Source organism: Aulostomus chinensis, chromosome 17 (assembly GCF_037954235.1).
Source record: "Aulostomus chinensis isolate RoL2024-O1b breed Wild chromosome 17, RoL_Achi_v1.0, whole genome shotgun sequence".
In the NCBI taxonomy this organism is placed as follows: Eukaryota; Metazoa; Chordata; class Actinopteri; order Syngnathiformes; family Aulostomidae; genus Aulostomus; species Aulostomus chinensis.
This window is the reverse complement of record NC_141336.1, coordinates 26,905,462-26,923,121: the sequence shown is the minus strand read 5'-3', so window position 1 is coordinate 26,923,121 and position 17,660 is coordinate 26,905,462. Positions and strand designations below refer to the sequence as shown.

The following is a 17,660-nucleotide window of genomic DNA, read 5'->3' as shown; positions in this document are numbered from 1 at the left end:
TGAAGGTATTACTGTTCTATTTCCGGTATACTCGAGTTAAGACGTGGCGCTTGACGCCGCCGTGCTGATCGGCTCAGCAGCGGATCGTCCGGACGCGTCTCCAACTTTCTACTCGGACTTTGAGAGTTTTTCTCCGATGAAGCTGTTCCGGTGTTTCCGGTGGCTGCGAACCTCCTCACCAGCCGGGAATGATGCTTCAGTGACGGAGTGAGAACCGACCCGACCAGAACAGTGCAGGTGGCCGTGATAGGCGGTTCTGGAGGCCCGCAGAGGGAGATAATGCGAAGATGGAGCCGCTGCTGTGGATTCTGGTCCTCCGGATCCTGGTCGGGGCGCGTGGAGGCGGTGAGCGGCTTCAAGTCTAAGTTGTGAAAAGTTCATCAAACTTTGGCTGAATTTCAGTCTCAAAGTCTGGCGTTTTCAGACGCGCGGTCACGTGACTCGGGTAGGGTACGATCCAGCACTTCCATTAATACAAACGTCCGATTCCTGCTGAAGGCTATTAATGATGCCGAAGGAACCAGAGACGCCACCGCGGGACTGACGTCACTGCAGATCCGTACAAGGTAGACGAGCGCGTGAACGAATCCTTAAATCACGCTCTTTCTTGACGGAGTCCTGTGACGTCAGTCACGGTGGCGGTAAACAGGGATCGGTCAAAGTGCAGGTCCGAGGAGTTCCTGCGGTACTGCCGGCTTCCGGCCGGCTCGTGATCCCACCAGTTATGTGCATGACCACCATTCAAACCCTCGGCGACCTTCAGGCGTCAGAACCTCAACAACAAAAGCAGGCACCTCAGCGTGTCTCTCCTTCAAAATAAGAGCCTGAAGAGAAAAGAAGAGAGCAGACGAACCGAGCCGAGTCTCCAGGCTGGAGCCCATCAGGATCAGCATCGATCTTCCCACCTCCGATTCCTGATAAACTCGGTGTTTTGTCATCTTATTACAGATGCATGTTTCACCACTATGGGTGTTAATCAGTCTACTTATGGATTAGTCAATAACTGATCAGTATTGATCCGGTTTGGAAGCAATCAGGTGTGTTCAGTGTTGCTTTCCGGTATGGTGGGTTTTCAGTGACATCACAAGCTTCCGTGGAACATTCTTTCAGTGATGTCACCAAAAGTATGAGTCAACTGTTGACATCATTGTCAGTGTTGGCGTGTTCTGCTGGAATGACGGATGATGTCATCAGTTGAGAGAAGTGGTTACAGCAGCCTGGCACTGCCAACGCAAGGACATTGTGATGCTGCTTCTAGAACAGGTCGTGGAGGTGGAGGAATGGATCGCCGCGCCGGTGGAGGTTGTCACCGCCGCTGTGAGTCTCTGTGCTGGCTGTCTGATGCCAAACACATGTGAGAGACATGAGGAAGAAACATGGCTGTGCCGAGAAACCCGCCTCTCCACCTCTTGTCTTGATGGAACACGTCACCAGGCAAAGGAAGAGACCATCGCGGCCTTGGGACATTTGAGAGGTCCACCACCGTGGTCTGGCAGGAAGTGCATCCTCTGCTGAGCTATCCTGGGGCTGAAGTTGGTGTTGGAGTCCTGGCTGGTGATGATGGTCATTCTAGGTGATGGCGTTGGTGGGGCTGTCGTCCTCCTGGGCCCACAAAACATCCCCACTGTCTTCAGGACATTTACCTCCATCTGCCTCTGGCTACTGCAGGGCACCAAGCTCTCACCTGGAGGCCGACTTGGCCCCGCCAGGGACGACCCGAGGGGCGTGACTGACAGGTGACTGGAGGAGCAGCACAGGGAGGAGAAGGGACACGGCCTCGACCCGGTGCTGACGGTCCAGGGGTCAGAGATGTAGATAGATGGCAGTACCTGTGACCAAATCACAACCGAAGCACTTTTGCGCTTCCGATGGACTTTTCCTTAATTAAGTCTAAATTCTTGCTTGTGTTGTACGTCGCTTTGGACGAAAGCGTCTGCTAAATGAAATTGTAGAATTGTAGATGTGTTTCCCCAGCTTCACCCGCTGCTTCCTGTTTAAGAGGAAGTCCCACCTACAGGTAGAGTCAGGCCTGCTGAGCTGGGATATTGGGCTGAACTCAGAACTGCCTGGCAGTAAACAGGATGGTTGAGATGCTGGTCACATTCACCCGTAAGGCTCAGCAGGATGCCATCCCTGATTCCAGAGGCTGCGTTTTGCCAACATTAATGTTCTGGTCTCTGATTATGGTTGCCATGGAGACACTGGTTGCTTATTTCACTTGGTCAAGGATGCTGGAGTTCCCTCTTCTCCTCCCTCGTCACCTCCCTTCTCTCCATGCAGGCAGCGGGTCGCTATTAAAGTGAGACGGACAAATCACAAATTCATACTTTGTCCAAATCGCCATCATGATGTCGTTGTTTCAGCGCCATTTTGATCTGGTTGTTCCAGTTGAATCAGTCACATCTACATTGGAGCACGTTGGCATTCAGTGACCTAGTTATGTGTTTAATCACATGACCCAACCTGTGTGAGTGGCGTGCAAACACACGAGCTGTCTTGTCCTCTCCTCCCGCAGGTGTGATGTTCACCAAGCATCCGTCCAATCAGACAGTGTCTCAGGGGAACGCCGCCCGCCTTGGCTGCGCCGTCGAGGGTGTGACCGAGCCAGACATTGTGTGGATGAAGGACGGCGAGAAACTGTACAGCACCGACCAAATGTTCATCACATTGGGGGAGGAGCACTGGGAGACCTTCCACTGGTACACGCGTGTATACACACTGACGGCCCTACGTGTGTGTATTTAAACACATGCACATTCACTCGCTGGCCACTGTATCAGGTTCACCTGTTCGGCTGTTCGTTAACACAAAGTTTCCATGGTAACTAAGATGGAGATGACATCATTCAAATCCAATTTGACCACCATGAAACATACAGCCTTAAGAGGATGAGAGGCGGGGCAGATGGTTGTCATGGAGACAAGCATCTGTTTGTTGCTGCTTCTGCTGTGTTTGATGATGAAACAGTCAATAGAGGCTCTGACATGTTTGACCTCTGAAGCCTCCATGTTGGCTCAAACCTTCTCTCAGTGATGAAGTATTTTAGATTTAGGAGGTCAAAGGTCACTGTGACCTCACAGAACCATATAATTAACCCTAATGATGAAAAAAATTGTGATGGCATGAAAGGTCAAAGGTCCACCTCACTGTGGCATCATGTTTTCTGATCATTATGAAAGAAGTACTTTAAGTTTAGTAGTAGGAAACAACTTCCCACGACCCTCCGCCTCCCCCAGGATCAACGCCAGGGCGTCCTGGGGAAGACCAGTGGGAACAACAGCTCTCGGAGGTCTTGACTGGATCAACTGGATCAGACAGATCCTTCTGTATTTTGGATTAAAAAAACAAGAGCTCAAATGTTGATGAGGTTAAGTTCTTGGTTCTGGTCAAGGGTCTTGGTTCTGATCTGATTGCGGTCAAGGTTCTGACTCTGGGACTTTGATTCCAGTGTGAAATCAGTCCAGCAGCAGGACGCAGGTCAGTACTGGTGTGAGGTGGAGTTGCACGGCCTGACGTTCTCCTCTGACCGGGCCTGGATCACCGTGGAAGGTTAGACGCTGAAATCCTCCAGAATCAGCAGGTGCCACAGTTCCTACCTAAACACATCACGCCAACTAGTGTCTCCACCTGTGTCTTCCAGGTGTCCCGCACTTTGTCCAGGAGCCACAGGATGTGGCCACGTTCCCTGGCGTTCCATTTAACCTTACCTGTGCTGCTGTGGGTCCTCCCGAGCCTGTGGAGGTTCTGTGGTGGTTGGGGGGTGTCCAGGAGGGAGAACCCGGGCCATCCCCCTCTGTCCTCTACGTGGCAGGTGAGAGTCTGCTTTATGAATGTGTTGTAATGTGTTTCATGATGATGGTTGTGCTGACGTGGTGGTTTGGAGGATGCAGCCATTGGTTTTCCCTCTTGGACATTTGTGGCGCCAAGCAGGACGTTGTGATGTCATGAGCTCAGACCAAGTCAGTTTTATTAGTATACCGGCAAATCAAAAACCGGTCTGTGCTGCCTCCCTCCTAGTAGAGCAGGACTAGAACCTCCCCCCTAGTAGAGCAGGACTAGAACCTCCCCCCTAGTAGAGCAGGAGTAGAACCTCCCCCCTAGAAGATCAGGACTAGAACCTCCCCCTAGTAGAGCAGGACTAGAACCTCCCCCCTAGTAGAGAAGGACTAGAACCTCCCCCCTAGAAGATCAGGACTAGAACCTCCCCCCTAGTAGAGCAGGAGTAGAACCTCCCCCCTAGAAGATCAGGACTAGAACCTCCCCCTAGTAGAGCAGGACTAGAACCTCCCTCCTAGTAGAGCAGGACTAGAAACTCCCCCCTAGTAGAGCAGGTGGAGAACCTCCCTCCTAGTAGAGCAGGACTAGAACCCCCCCCCAGGCGTCCTGGAGATTTGTTGAATGTGGGAGTTAAAGGGTCCTGGTCTAAGAGAGCTCCTTGGTTCCTTACAGTGGTGCTGGGGGCCAGGGTGGTGCCATCCAGGGTACCTGTCTCATCAGATCAGGTGGTCCTCAGGTGTTTGGGCCCAGCACAAGAACTTCAGTTTATCAGAGTTTAATAAAGGAAATGATGGTCCTCCATGTTTCCTGTCCTTCAGACAGGCCTCCAGTTCAGTCAGCTGGTTTGTTCCATGTGGATCATTGATGAGTTCAGCTGAGTGTCGTCTGCATAGCAGTGAACATTAATGGAGTGTTTCCTGATCATGTGACCTAGAGGAAGCAGGTACAGGGTGAAGAGGACTGGGCCAAGCACAGAGCCTTGTGGAACACCAGAACTGACTGGAGTGGTCTCAGAGGAACCATCATGAACTAGTACCAACTGAGTTGACCTAGTAAATATGACCTGAACCAGTTTAGTGCAGGTCCTTTTGATGCTTCCTTTTGCCACAACAAGCAGCCATGTTGCTCTACTTAACACTGTGTGTGTATTCGCCACCCTAAGCTCGACCCTCTCAAAATAAGCTGGTCACCATTGCTATCATGCGGAGACTATTTGAATGTTCAGTTTTGTCTGTTCGTCCAGCAGCAGGACGTCTGAGTCCCCTGATGCCTCAGAATGATGAAACTGACATTTTTTCATTCAAAATATTGTCTATCACCTGTGAAACCAAAGAAGCTCGTAACCCTCTGAATCAGGTCACACCACCTGTCTGTGGCTGTGGGAACCAATCAGGACATCATTTTTCCTCTGTCAGGCAGACCAGGATGTTGCTGTGTGGTTGCAGCTGTGATGACAGATGATTGTCATGTGATCACAGATCATCAATAATGGATCAGTAATCAATAAATCAACTGTCAGCAGGTGTGAACCACAGCCTCAAGTTTTACTGCGAGGCCAAGAATGCTCGAGGAATCTCAGTGTCCAGAACTGGAACAGTCCACCTCAAAGGTGAGTCCACCTGCTTTGCTAGCATTAGCAGCTTATCATCATTAGCCTGGACTGGTTAGCTGTTTTCCAGCTATTGTTTCAGTTATTAATGTAAGTTACTTAATGATATGCTAATTCTGCTACGCTATTTGACTTGCATACATTAACAGTTAACATTATGTTGAGTTCTTCATCTCACCGGCTGTCACTGTTGCCAACTTTTGATTAGTTGAGCTTTGTGGAGGCAGGGTTTAGTAACTGGGTGTTACCTGTCAGTCTACCCGTCAGCTCCCGTTGGACTGCAGGTTGTGATGATGGGGGAAAACATCGTCACGTTGTCATGGAAACCAGGTTTCACAGGACACTCTGAGTTGTCGACTTGCACCATCCAGGTAACTCTCTTTCTCTGTATCACACATACGCACACACACACACACACACACACACGCTGTCCCAAACATCGTTGTTGTCTTCCTCAGCTGGCGTCTCAAAGGTTGGACCTCCCTCAGAGGGAACTTGTGGTTCCTCCTTACGACCTTGTTCTGTCAGGTCTGAGGAGTCACTCCAACTACAGCATCAGAGTTTCTTGTGCCAACGAGGTGGGGGCGTCGCCTTTCTCTTCCTGGCTGCACTTCCATACACCTGAGGCAGGTGAGACATGATGAGAGCCATTATGCCTTCAGACCGACCAGAGCTCTTCCAGAGCTGCTGAAGGGCAACAGCATTTTGTGGTCTGTGGGGTCAAATTCAAGTTCATTTGGGTTTAACGGTTGATATGAACACATGAAGTGATGCTAGCTTGAAATGATCAATGATCAGTAACTCTATTATCCTGTCTACAGTGCCTGTGGCTGCTCCCAGGAACCTGACCTTTGACCTCTCAGAGAGGCATCTGACCCTGAGGTGGGCAAAGCTTCAGGAGGAGGAGCTACAGGGCAAACTGTTGGCGTACAAGGTGCAGTGGACTCAGGGAGGAGAGCAGCAGGTGAGACTGTTAAGGTGCACATTCAAATAAAGTTAAATCTGTCACATGACATCACTCCTTAAAAGTGTGTGTGTGTGTGTCTCTCTCTCTCTCGCTCTCTCTCCCTCTCTCCAGGAGCCATTGCTGTTCAAGGACACCTGGGCTCAACTGTCTGGTGGAGGGCGTTTCTTTAATGCGTCGGTCCAGGTAGCGGCATGCACAGCGGTAGGCTGTGGACCCTGGAGTCCCCCAGTGGTGGTTTTACCTGTCACAGGTACAAATGGTCCTCTGAAATCACCTGATAGGGTATCGAGACACTGGAGGGATTTCCTGTTATTATTTGATGGTACTAAAATAAACAGGGCACTCCGGGTCACAGTTCATTCTAAGAATTTCCCTTCAAGTTCAGAAGCGATCCTGATGAAGATTAAAGTTAATTACGAAGCGTTGCAGCCCTCCAAGAGAGAAACCTTCAGGCGGACAGTCAGGACCTGAAGTGGACAAACGTGATGAGTCACCACCACAGTAATCTCACTGAGGGTCACTTTCACAGCCCCAGCTTGATCCACGTTCGGGTACCTTAATCGGGTCGGAAGGCAACCTCGAGGTGCCAGCGTGACAGAGCAGCAGCAGTTCGTGATCCTCCGGGTAGCTTTCTGCACGCCGTCCTGCTTGTTGCTGGATTGTGACTGATTGTGTGTCTTCTCATTTTGTTATAAAACTCATCAGTGCTCTAGGGAACTGAACCTGACCGGCCTGTGTTCACTGAATGAACATCAGTAGCCTGATACCTCATTATTCAGTCTGACCAGCCTCCCACTGCTGCAGTTTTCCTGGATGGGTGTGGTCGACGCTGGGGTCCTCTTTGGTAACCAGTCGCAGTGTACTGGTCAGCCAGCATCAGCCAAGCATGGAGAATGTTGAATGACTGCGATTAAAAAAAAAAAAGAAAAAGAATGAGCTACATCCTGCTGGCAGAGCCTCCCGTCTCGTGCTCAACCACGGCAGACATTTAACCTGATGCTAATGTCAGCCATGGACCGCTAGCGTCCACCGCCTGGTTTTAGCCAAGCAACAAGTGCAACCATCAAAACAGGCCCCACATGGTCACATCATCTAGAAATTCACTCTCAGCTCAGATGTCTCCTGCAGATTTTAAACATGAGATTTGACATAATTTGTTTTGTTCATAATTTGACACAAACTTTAATTTGGCTAGTACTCCCTGCTAGCATGAGCCTATCTTAGCACTGCCAGTGTTTATTTCTGTTTGCCTGAATGGGTTATTTAGAACTATGGTTCCAAATTGAAAAGAGCTCGTCAGAGAACAGTGGTGTGGTTTCTCTGCCTCATTCTCCTTTGGGAGAATTCATGTTATCAGCTCTCTGTTAGTGATATTAAAATCCTGAGAACACCAAAGGCACCCCTCCAAGGACCCAACGATGGTATGTTTTCAGAGCCTTTATTCCTGGTAGTCTTTTCTACGCAGCTTCAGTAGCAACATCAATTCCATCTGTTAATGTCACTGCTACAGCGCCGCCATTGTTGTTTGACTGTACTTCAGTTAAGGGAGTCATCGGAAGTTGGAAATTGAATTGAAATTGGAATCCCAACCAATTCTGGGGGAGAATCTGAATCACGTTTGAATGATTTGAGAGCCAAGCTGGAAGTGTGCGGTCACACTGGGACACGTCCAAGGTTTTTTCTAACTCATTGATTGATTGGTCCCTCAGCAGGTCTGCAGGTTCAGGTCCAGCGGAGCCACATGTGGGTTGGGGTCCTGCTCGGGCTTCTGGTGGCCACAGTTGTTGGACTGCTGCTTGTGATGATTGCTCGGCGCCGTGAAAAAGAGACACAGTTTGGGTATGAATTGCATGAGAATATTGTCTCTGATGGTTTGATGATCTCTGACTCTCTGATGAACTCTGACTCTCTTCAGGTCGGCCTTCAAGCCTCCTGGTCCAGAGAGTTCAGTTTCCTTCACAGTGGCACGTTCCTTCAGTAGAACGGCGGCGGAGCTGCACGAGTCCACATGTGAGTGTCGTTGATGGACACTGCAGGTGACTGTTCCCATGATGACCTTTAAACACCGCTTTATGTGGAGGTCATGTCATCAGTGGCATTTTTGTGGCAACAGCTGGCCTCCTCCTAGTCAGTGGACCAGAACGAATCAGCTGTGGTCAGAACCTCCTTCACAATCTGGTGACGGGTCAATCTGAAGACTGGGAGGTGGTGAAGAGGCAGCTATGTTTGATATCTAACCTTAGAACAGGAAGCTGTGGTGGCTGGAGTCACATGGTCAGATCTTTGAGAGTCCTGAAAGTGTCTATAAGCTGAGTTTGAGTTGTAATGCCACCTGGTGGTCACAGGAAGCAAGAACAACATCACAAGACACTAAATTGTCTTCACTTGATATACAATTGCGTCACATACAGGAAGTTTGTGCTCTCTGGCCCCACCTAGTGGAGACAGCAGTAGTCTGCTCCTCCCTCTCACTCTACAGAACACATACGTACACAATGGGACTGTGAGTGCGACGTTCAGGTGTGTTATCATGACTGTGAACCAATCAGGAGCCAGTAAGTTGATGTTTGGTTTGATACAGTCAGTAACAGGCAGTAAAGCAACAGAAAAGCAAGTCACCAGGTGTCTTTGACTGGGATGTGTCTTCTTCTTGCCAGGAAGGTCAAATGCTGTGTTGATGCAGACGGACACCAGCATCCCTCAAGTTTACAGGAAACACTTTCACCCTTATTTACATACTGCTTTTGGCCTCAACGGCCACAGACACGTATCACTGCTGATGATAGAGACACTTTTGAGGTCTGACAGCACCTGGGGTTGGGGCTTAGCGTCGATCAAGATGTCGTGTAGAGAGACGTGGGTAGAGAAACAAAGCCTGCCAAGCTGTGAATGGATATCTGTTTGGCAAAATACATCAAGGCGGTCTGATGGAGTGGGAGGGTCCAGCCACGCCTGTCTGGTGGCACTGTCTCTCTGGGGTAAACACACCATCGACAACTGAGGTCCCATCAAGGCTTAAACGGATGAGATGGCGGTGCGTCCCTGATAACACAGGGAGGATATGGTGCATTCAGTCCTCTGATTCAAATTTGACTCTCTCCCTCTAGTGGACAGTCTTGGTATCAATGAGGACCTGAAGAACAAGCTACAGGACGTCCTGATCCCAGAGAGGCTGCTCTCGCTGGGACACATGCTGGGAAAAGGTAACCTCCCACCTCTGAGCACTTTGTCATTGGATGTTTGTGTCAAGTGCTAGATCTGGGCGTGGCCAAACCTTTGGATTAGCGTAGCAAAAGAAGATACCGTCAAAGATGTCAACTGTGAGATTTAGTCACCTCCTGCCACTTAAGTGGTCGTGCCCCCTGCCCCAAACCCCACCCCCTTTAAAGAGCTTTGACCTCTGAATGAAAATGAGTTTTGAGTTCTAATTCTGGGCCCGGAACCTTCTTGCTGCGAGGTGACAGTGCTGACCACTGCACCAGCGGGCTGCCCTCTAATTTTGGGTTTCACATAGAAGTCACTGGCATTTGTGTTCATCTGGCAGTGGTGTGGCGACGGCGCTGAAGCCATCAGCCAACCAAGTTTGTCCTGATTCTTAGGAAATGCCAGTTTGAGTTTGGTGTTTAAATATTTAGGTGTGACTTGGAAGTGAGCGAGACTGAGCTCAAGTATGTGTCTGGTCTCCCAAACGGGCGGCACAGGAACCATATGACTCACACGTAGGAAGTGACCAATCAGCCATGTGTCAAATGTGTGTGGTGTGGCGGTGACCGAGTGTAACCCTGGCACCCTGTGGTTCTGTATACAGAGCTGACAGGACTCGTTGTCTCTGTTTCTACTAAACAGCAAAAGTGCTGATGAATAAAACTGAATGTCACTGTGCTGTGGCCGGCCGACGCAGGGAGGCTGGCTCCAACTGGCCAGGTTGGCCTGCTGGGGTCAACAGCCGTTGGCGAGGAAGACGTTTCCAAGAAAATGAATGATTGGTGAACAGGAGAAGATGATGGTCGTCGGGTAAACGTCATACTTCAGGGCCATTTGGGATCAGCTGAAGTTTCTGCTGGTCACAATGCAACAAAGCCGCATATTGATCAGCGAAGAAAGGAGAAGCTGAGACGTCAATAAAGTGGTGTGCTCCTGTGAGCTTTGGTAGCGCTTGTTAGCTCTGTTGCTCATGTGAGAAGTTCCTCAGCTGACTTCATGTCTGATTTCTACAAATCTCACTGTTGTTTAAAACTTACAAATGAACTAAAATTATTTGTTTTTTTTACACGGTTAAATAGCTGTGTTAGCTTCTCTGTCGCTCCCAGAAAACTTCAGGGCGGCTCACTTTGATCATACATTTGAAAGTGTGTGTGTGTTTGTGTAGGGGAGTTTGGCTCGGTGCGAGAGGCAACCCTCAAGATGGACGACTCGTCGGCCCAGAAGGTGGCGGTCAAAGTGCTGAAATGTGAGTTGAGTCATGGTGTCTGTATGCCGCTGTGGTGCCACTGAATTAGGGAAAACAGTTTTCTTTGCATCAGTGACGTGATTAATTTCTCATATTTCACCTCCACCCCACCACATCATGTGACCCGGTCCAGCCGACATCACCTCGTCAGGTGACATTGAGCAGTGTCTCAAGGAGGCAGCCTACATGAAGGACTTCCACCATGCCAACGTCATCCAGCTGATTGGTAGCGCATCTCCTCACAGGTCAAAGTCAAACATGGTTCTGCTGTGATTGTTTGACCGCCCCTCCTGTCCAATAGGAGTGAGTCTGCACCGGCGTCCTGGCCAGCGGCTGCCTGTCCCCATGGTGGTCCTGCCCTTCATGAAGCACGGAGACCTGCACACCTTCCTGCTGCTGTCCAGATTGGGGGAGCAGCCCTTTGTAAGACATCTGACTCTCACCTGTTTGACCTCACCTGTTTGACCTCACCTGACTCTCACCTGTTTGACCTCACCTGACTCTCACCTGTTTGACCTCACCTGACTCTCACCTGTTTGACCTCACCTGACTCTCACCTGTTTGACCCACCTATCTGTTTGCAGGACCTGAGTCTCCAGACGTTGGTACAGTTCATGTTGGATGTGTCTCGGGGGATGGAGTACCTGAGCAGCCGCAGCATCATCCACCGAGACCTCGCTGCTAGAAACTGCATGTCAGTTCACTCCTCTAGTCACATGACACGTTTCAGACGATTCATTTAGTGTTCAGACTGAGCAGCTTTTAGGGTGGAGGGGCAACGTGAACAAACGAGTCACTGACATGCAAACATTCACCTCCTGATTACACACGAGTCTCGCTTCCGCTCAGGTTCGCTGCCGTCATCTTAACTGTTGCTACCCTGGTGTCTGGGTTTTGACATCATCGATGCAGATTTGACTGATTTAATTATGATAAACTGATTAAAGTGATGCCAAAATCTATGATGTATGAGGTCTGTTGCCATGACAACAAGCAGAGAACTGTTAAAATGCTGGTTTTCTGAAAGGAGTTATGATCAGGCTGCCCAGGGGAAGTTAGATGTGTTTGGTCTGAAGTCTTGTAAAATGCAGAGGTGCTGAACATCATAAACTGTGTGTTTCAGGCTGGACGAGAACATGACGGTGTGTGTCGCAGACTTCGGTCTCTCAAAGAAGATCTACAGCGGTGATTATTACCGACAAGGATCCGTCTCCAAGCTGCCTGTCAAGTGGATCGCTCTGGAGAGTCTGGCGGACAACGTGTACACAACACAGAGCGACGTGGTAACCCCTAACACACAATTCTTGTGATCACACATTAATCTCATATTCAAAACGCTGCGGTCAGCGACCATGAATGGAGCTCCGCCCATTCTGTTGACATGGCATCAAGGCAGACACATGAGGTTACCGAGTGTGAAGCTGAAGGACGTTTGAGAGGTGACAAAGTATTACTGTTGAGTTGGTTCTCAGCTACAGCGCCATCGCCATCATGGCACGCTCACGCTAATAAAGCACACGGGAACAAAGTCGTGGCCTGTGTTCATTCATTAGGTCATAGTGTTGCCATTTTGGTTCTGTAACAGCCAACCAGAGCACGGTGTGGATGCCACTCATCCTCATGCCATCATTTTGTGTGTTAATCAGTGGGCGTTTGGCGTCACCATGTGGGAGGTTATGACTCGTGGTCAGACACCATATCCTGGGGTGGAAAACTCTGAGATCTACGAGTACCTGATAAAAGGAGAGCGACTGAAGAGGCCCCCGGACTGCAGAGATGACATGTGAGCCCCGCCCCGTCCCCACCGGCGGCAGTGGACAGCTTTGCTTTTGTGTCTGATATTTTCTTCTTCTGTGTTTTCAGCTATGACATCATGCACAGCTGCTGGAGTCCCGTCCCAAAGTGCCGGCCCAGTTTCCAGCACCTGGTTGGCCAGCTGGAGGCACTGTGGCTCAGTGTGTCGCCCACGCCAACGCCAAAGGAGCCGTTACTCTATGTTAACCTAGAGGGGGAGGACGGGGAGGTGGACAGGGGAGAAAGTGGGACCCCCGGGCAGCAAGAGGTGGCCAGCTGCTGGAGCGCCCCCTGGCAGCAGCAGGCAGAGGAGGAAGAGAAGGACTGGCTTATGGTGGGGTCGGGTGCTGCCCAGGCCATTGGAGGAGACTACAGGTACATCATTGGGCCCTGTGGCGCAGCTGAGGGTGAGAACGGGGGAAGCAGGGTGTCTGCAGACACCTTGGATGAGGAAGACGTCCAAGATGACGATGTTGTCATTCATGTGTGAGGTCAGACTGGCCAGTCACTGCATGCTGCTTCCTCCCATATGAGTGGACAGAGGCTGGGCAGACAGAGCTGCTGGGGGCAGGAAGACCACGACCTTTGACCTGCTAATGTTCAGAGTGTAGGCACTTACACTCTGCCTGTGACACCTGGCGGCTCTGATGTTGATGATCAGAATCCTGAAGAAATGGTCTTTTTGAATCTTATTTGAACTTAATGTAGCATGCTAATCAGTTAGTGTGCTAATCATGACACAACTAATGCTACTTTTTGTTAGCAGTAGTTCATGTTGGGATCAGTTCCACCAACCATGGGTAAGAAAGCTGCTGCTGCTGCTATGCTAACACTGTGACACTTTCTCCAGTCTTAAGGTCAAAGTGTATCTGAACTGTTGTAAGATCATGTGACCTGCGATGATGTCCAATAGACATTCAGGCTCTAGTTCCACACCTGCCAGATCTGTTTCACCCCAGCTGCGTTCTTAAATATTATTTTTAATTTGATGCGTTTTCCTCGTAAACATTTGTTTACTCGTGAGACAGGCTGAACCAGAAATGTGACCTCGGGTGGACAGGTGGTCTGGTGGTGTCCAACAGGTGAGGAAGGCGGAGCAAGTTTGGTTCTGAATCTTGACAAAGGTAACTCTAACGAGGTTAACCTCCTGCTGATAAGGTCACCAACGTGGCGAGGCCTCCGCCAGGTTATGTGACCACTAATGAACAATGTTCTTTGATGTTTGATAATTTTATTCAATAAAGGTGACATAATGCTCTGTCTTGCTGGCGTCTGCGTTCAGAACTTCCTGTCAAGCTGTTGAATGCGGCTCCTTTACCAGAGGTTGAGCGACAGGCACCTTAGCTGGCACCTGTGCATTTCCACCATAGCCACATTGTTAAAAGTTTACTGAGAGAACAATGAACTCTCACAAAGGAGGTGCTGAGCTCAGCGGGGAGAGCACCTGTCTGGGGGTCAGGCCCTGGATCAAGTCCAAGCTCTCTGGTCCACAATGAATCCTCCCGCCGCTTTCCCTCAAGGATCGTTACAGTTGATAAGTCTGCTGGTTGTCTTGACGATAAACTTGTCCACGGAACAAGTCACATGACTTCAAGGTTTATGATCATGTGGATGCATCATCTATTCCAAACCAACAGCATTGGGTCGTCAAGGAGGATGTTCAAGGCTCACTTGTCCAACAACCCATGGCAGACTAAGACTTCCTTCAGGTCACCGGATGCTCGGAGACACTGGAATGGTTCCTGCTGCTGTGTTCATGATGAATATCGCTGGAACGTGTTGAACCAGTTCGACATTGGATGTTTGTTCCAGTGAAGCAGCTCATTACCAGTATCAGCGAAACATGCGCGAGGAACTCTGATCATCTACATTGTGTTCCGGTTGCTGAACCAGTCAACAGCTCAAACCTGGATTGTAGAACGCGCCAATGTTGGAACATCGAAACATAGAAGAGACTCAAGCTAGAACCAGCGTTCTCCCCTCGCCTGGCCTCTCCAAGTGAGACTGAACAGTCAAGGAAAAGCATACAATGTCAACTACAACTGATTCAGGAGCCGCCTGTGTTGAGGGGGCCAGGGACGCCATCTTTGTTTGGTACAGGAGTTGTCATTGCACTGAGTTTAGGGGAAAATAATTATGTAAAATTAACTTTACCATGACAAACTTGTTTTCATCAAATATAGACCTTTGATATTTTTAAAGATAGGGCAGCTTCAGGATTCATCAATGGACAGGCGAAAAAATAATCACTGATTAATTCGGAGAGGGCAGGAGAAATTACCTCTGATCTTCCAGTGGACTCCAGTTCTCCATCACTTCCTGTCCAGGGCTCCTGCACACAGCATATCAAGGTTCTTCTGAGATGACGACCCTTCTTTTCTGGTGTTTGTCCCAGGTATAATCCCGGGTTTGGAATCATGGTCCAGGTCAACCCCCCCCCCCCCAACAGTTCTATATCCTCATTACATTTGAAGGAACCAGCAGTGGCCACCAAACAGAACATTCAGAGACAGAACTCCCAGCTCCTCAGTCCAACAGGGGAGTCAGAGTCTGGGTTCTACCCCCATGTTTCTACCATCTAATGGTGGTGTGGTATTTGGTTTATTGTTTGGTTCTATGTTGTTTTTATGAAACAATTTGTCATAAGAACATTTAGAGAACAAACAAGGTACAAGAACGATCACTTTTAGAACTTTTCTCATGTTACATTTTTACATAATCAGTAAAAATAAAGCATGTGTTCATGTGACAATGAACAATGAATGATGTGACGCCCAGGTGCTCCAGTAACAACGTCATGAGGTCAGTGGGCCAATGCAAGGAATCGTGGAAGAGCAGGTCAATAACAGAACAGAACAGTTAGCATCCCTGTAGCCCCTGGCAGCCCTAGCGTGCTGCTCCGAGAGAGTTTGCATCTGGTTAAAGCTAAGACATTGGTGTCCTCATGTGTTCTGGTGTCTTCTGGGTCCACAACAACATTGACAATAGTTAGTGACGTCACAGCAGACATGACTAACTGGAGGACCAAACAGCAGCACGGGATGGACCACGCCGACCCGCCCGTTCAGTGAGAATAATACAATTAAGAGGGTCAAATATTGGTGCTGTTGAGTGAACACAAATGTTAAGTCTTTTATTCACCGTCAGGCTTGAAACATAATACGTGTATTTCCGGCCGTTTCTGACGTGTTTACAGGATGTTGAGGAGGCCTTGGTGTGTTTACCGTGATCAAACAAATGTTTGCTACGTCACACACATGTGATCCCGAGGTCAACCGTCACCATTTTACAGCTCAACACCAGAAGCCGGCTCGATCAAGACCGGATGTGTCGGACACGATCAACTGTGGCGCATGCGCAACCAACACGAAAAGTCAATTTAATACATGCCGGGGCTGGTACAGCAAATTAAAAAAAATGTTCAAGACGTGAATCTGCATCATCCCACCATGGAAACGCATTCAGACTAAGAACGATCCCGGTACCGTGACCCCCGACACCTCCGTGCGCGGACAAGATGGCGACGCGGGCGTTCGGCTCTTGTTCACCGACGCGGATGTAACACCATGGGACGATTTGTTCTCCGGTTCGCGTCCGTCAGTCCAGGAACCGGAGCACCTAAGTGTACTACTCATTCAAAACATCATAACCGCAGATATACGACAACGACTTAAGGGCACGCTGATGTCACGTGACGCTGTTAACCTATTACTAACCGGAGCACAGTAACGATCCAAGGCGTGGGTCTTTAATGAAACAGTCGGGCAAACGGAGTTTCTACCGGAGACCGGGTAACAAGCAGCGCCATATTGTCCTCGGTCTTACTGGTGGAAGTGGTCTCTTCCCACCTGCCTTGCGTCATTCATCCACTCTCCTCAGCAACTTCCCGGTAACCGTGGACTCACTATTCCATCACGGTCCCGCCGGACGCACACGACGCCTCTGCTCCTCCCTCGCGGCCGGTAGAACAGGACGAAGTTTAAACCAGGTGGCGGCAGCAAGATGGCGTCCGAGGCTGCGCAGTAGAGGAGACGGCAGACGATCGGTGACGTCAACGCGGGACACCGCATGTTTCTGGCCGCAGTTACTAAACAGCAAAGATGTCGACGAGGTGACCGGAAAACGGACGAAAACACTCGGATTTACGTTAAAGCGTCGGAATACTGGAAGTGCGCGAGCACACAGAAGGTAACCGGTGCGCTGCTGTCAGAGCACGTGGCCCAGCCTGACTCTGCGGATGTGCGGGGTTTATCAGGCTCAGCCTCGGGCCTACTACTAGCTAACCAGCTAACTTGCTAGCTAGCTGGTTCTGGTTTGGGGAATAAAGGTTGTTCATATTCAGGTGAAACTCAACTTATACTGTGTTGTTTTTTTATTTGGTCTTTTGTTTGCTTCATATGCTCAAACTTTCAGCTGAAGAAGTTTGTGTGCCGCTGGGAAGCATTACACCAATGCTTGCAGAAATCTTGGTTGTATAAATTGGTGTCCATTAAATGTATAGAAAAAATTGGAATTGATTTATCAACTTCTTAGTGGACTTTACTGGTGGCCCCAAGTCTTGTGGTTGTTTTGTTGAACAATAGGAATGTTTGTGGACGTGCAAAGATAACTCAGGCCTCCATGCTCAACATGGAGCTAGCTGAAGGTTCTGACCCCCATAAACATTGTTATTCTAGCATGTATTTATTCTTTAATCTGTTTCATAAACTTGTCATTTAAAATAGTAGCCACTTGATTGACAGATGCACACGAATGGCAACTTGTTCAAAACAAACAGCTGCCAATGTAACCGAACATCTTGGGTTCGCCTAACCAAGCAGGGTGAATGAGAGAATAGTAATCAGGACACAGAGACGTAATGTCCAGGCAACAACCAGCTGCTGCAGCTCTCTCAAATCAAAGGCAGAACAAAACCTCTAGCAACTCCAATGGGACACAGTTGCTCAAAGAAAAAAGGCTGGTAGATTACAATGTTACAGGGCTTCGTGAAGATGGCTGTTGGCTCCCAACCATCAGCTAAACCCTGCTGCTTCCAATGTCCCTCAATCAGTCTGATCAGGAGT

General features: G+C 49.3%; 2 protein-coding genes and 1 long non-coding RNA gene across 12 annotated transcripts in view; 2 read left to right on the top strand and 1 right to left on the bottom strand.

Moving 5' to 3' along the window:
* The first annotated feature begins 39 nt into the window (after nt 1-39).
* tyro3 (TYRO3 protein tyrosine kinase) lies at nt 40-13,858 on the top strand. Of its 5 annotated transcripts, none has more exons than XM_086181929.1 (19): nt 40-345; nt 2,516-2,699; nt 3,449-3,549; nt 3,641-3,811; nt 5,297-5,386; nt 5,642-5,757; nt 5,845-6,016; nt 6,208-6,350; nt 6,465-6,603; nt 8,066-8,192; nt 8,269-8,363; nt 9,461-9,556; nt 10,723-10,803; nt 10,937-11,029; nt 11,105-11,226; nt 11,388-11,497; nt 11,927-12,086; nt 12,450-12,586; nt 12,667-13,858. In XM_086181929.1, the coding sequence occupies exons 1-19, from the start codon at nt 288-290 to the stop codon at nt 13,085-13,087; spliced, it is 2,616 nt and encodes an 871-aa protein (XP_086038055.1). In that variant the 5' UTR covers nt 40-287; the 3' UTR covers nt 13,088-13,858. The 5 variants fall into 5 exon arrangements, with proteins under 5 accessions (XP_086038055.1, XP_086038056.1, XP_086038052.1 ...); XM_086181930.1 differs by having other exon boundaries at nt 42-345; nt 5,300-5,386; XM_086181926.1 differs by having other exon boundaries at nt 42-345; nt 8,063-8,192.
* Nucleotides 13,818-16,719, bottom strand: LOC147246998 (uncharacterized). Its single transcript, XR_015109680.1, has 3 exons — nt 16,314-16,719; nt 14,879-14,929; nt 13,818-14,711 (listed from the first exon to the last, which is right to left on the bottom strand). It is a non-coding gene; the product is annotated as an uncharacterized LOC147246998 (long non-coding RNA).
* Nucleotides 15,920-17,660, top strand: part of mgaa (MAX dimerization protein MGA a) — a 31,512-nt gene continuing 29,771 nt past the window's right edge. For 5 of the 6 annotated variants that reach the window (XM_086181922.1, XM_086181923.1, XM_086181925.1 and 2 more), the window contains exon 1: nt 15,920-16,785. The gene's annotated coding sequence lies outside the window, so the exon portion shown is untranslated. The remainder of the gene's footprint in view (nt 16,786-17,660) is intronic. The other variant, XM_086181921.1, reaches the window with a different exon arrangement.

Bases quoted from the DNA above. Each gene is read 5' to 3' on its own strand.
- tyro3 (XM_086181926.1), top strand. From the start codon at position 288: ATGGAGCCGCTGCTGTGGATTCTGGTCCTCCGGATCCTGGTCGGGGCG. The intron at 5,758-5,844 runs GTAACTCTCTTT...TGTCTTCCTCAG, and splicing joins TGTCGACTTGCACCATCCAG to CTGGCGTCTCAAAGGTTGGA. The intron at 11,498-11,926 runs GTCAGTTCACTC...TGTGTGTTTCAG, and splicing joins CTCGCTGCTAGAAACTGCAT to GCTGGACGAGAACATGACGG.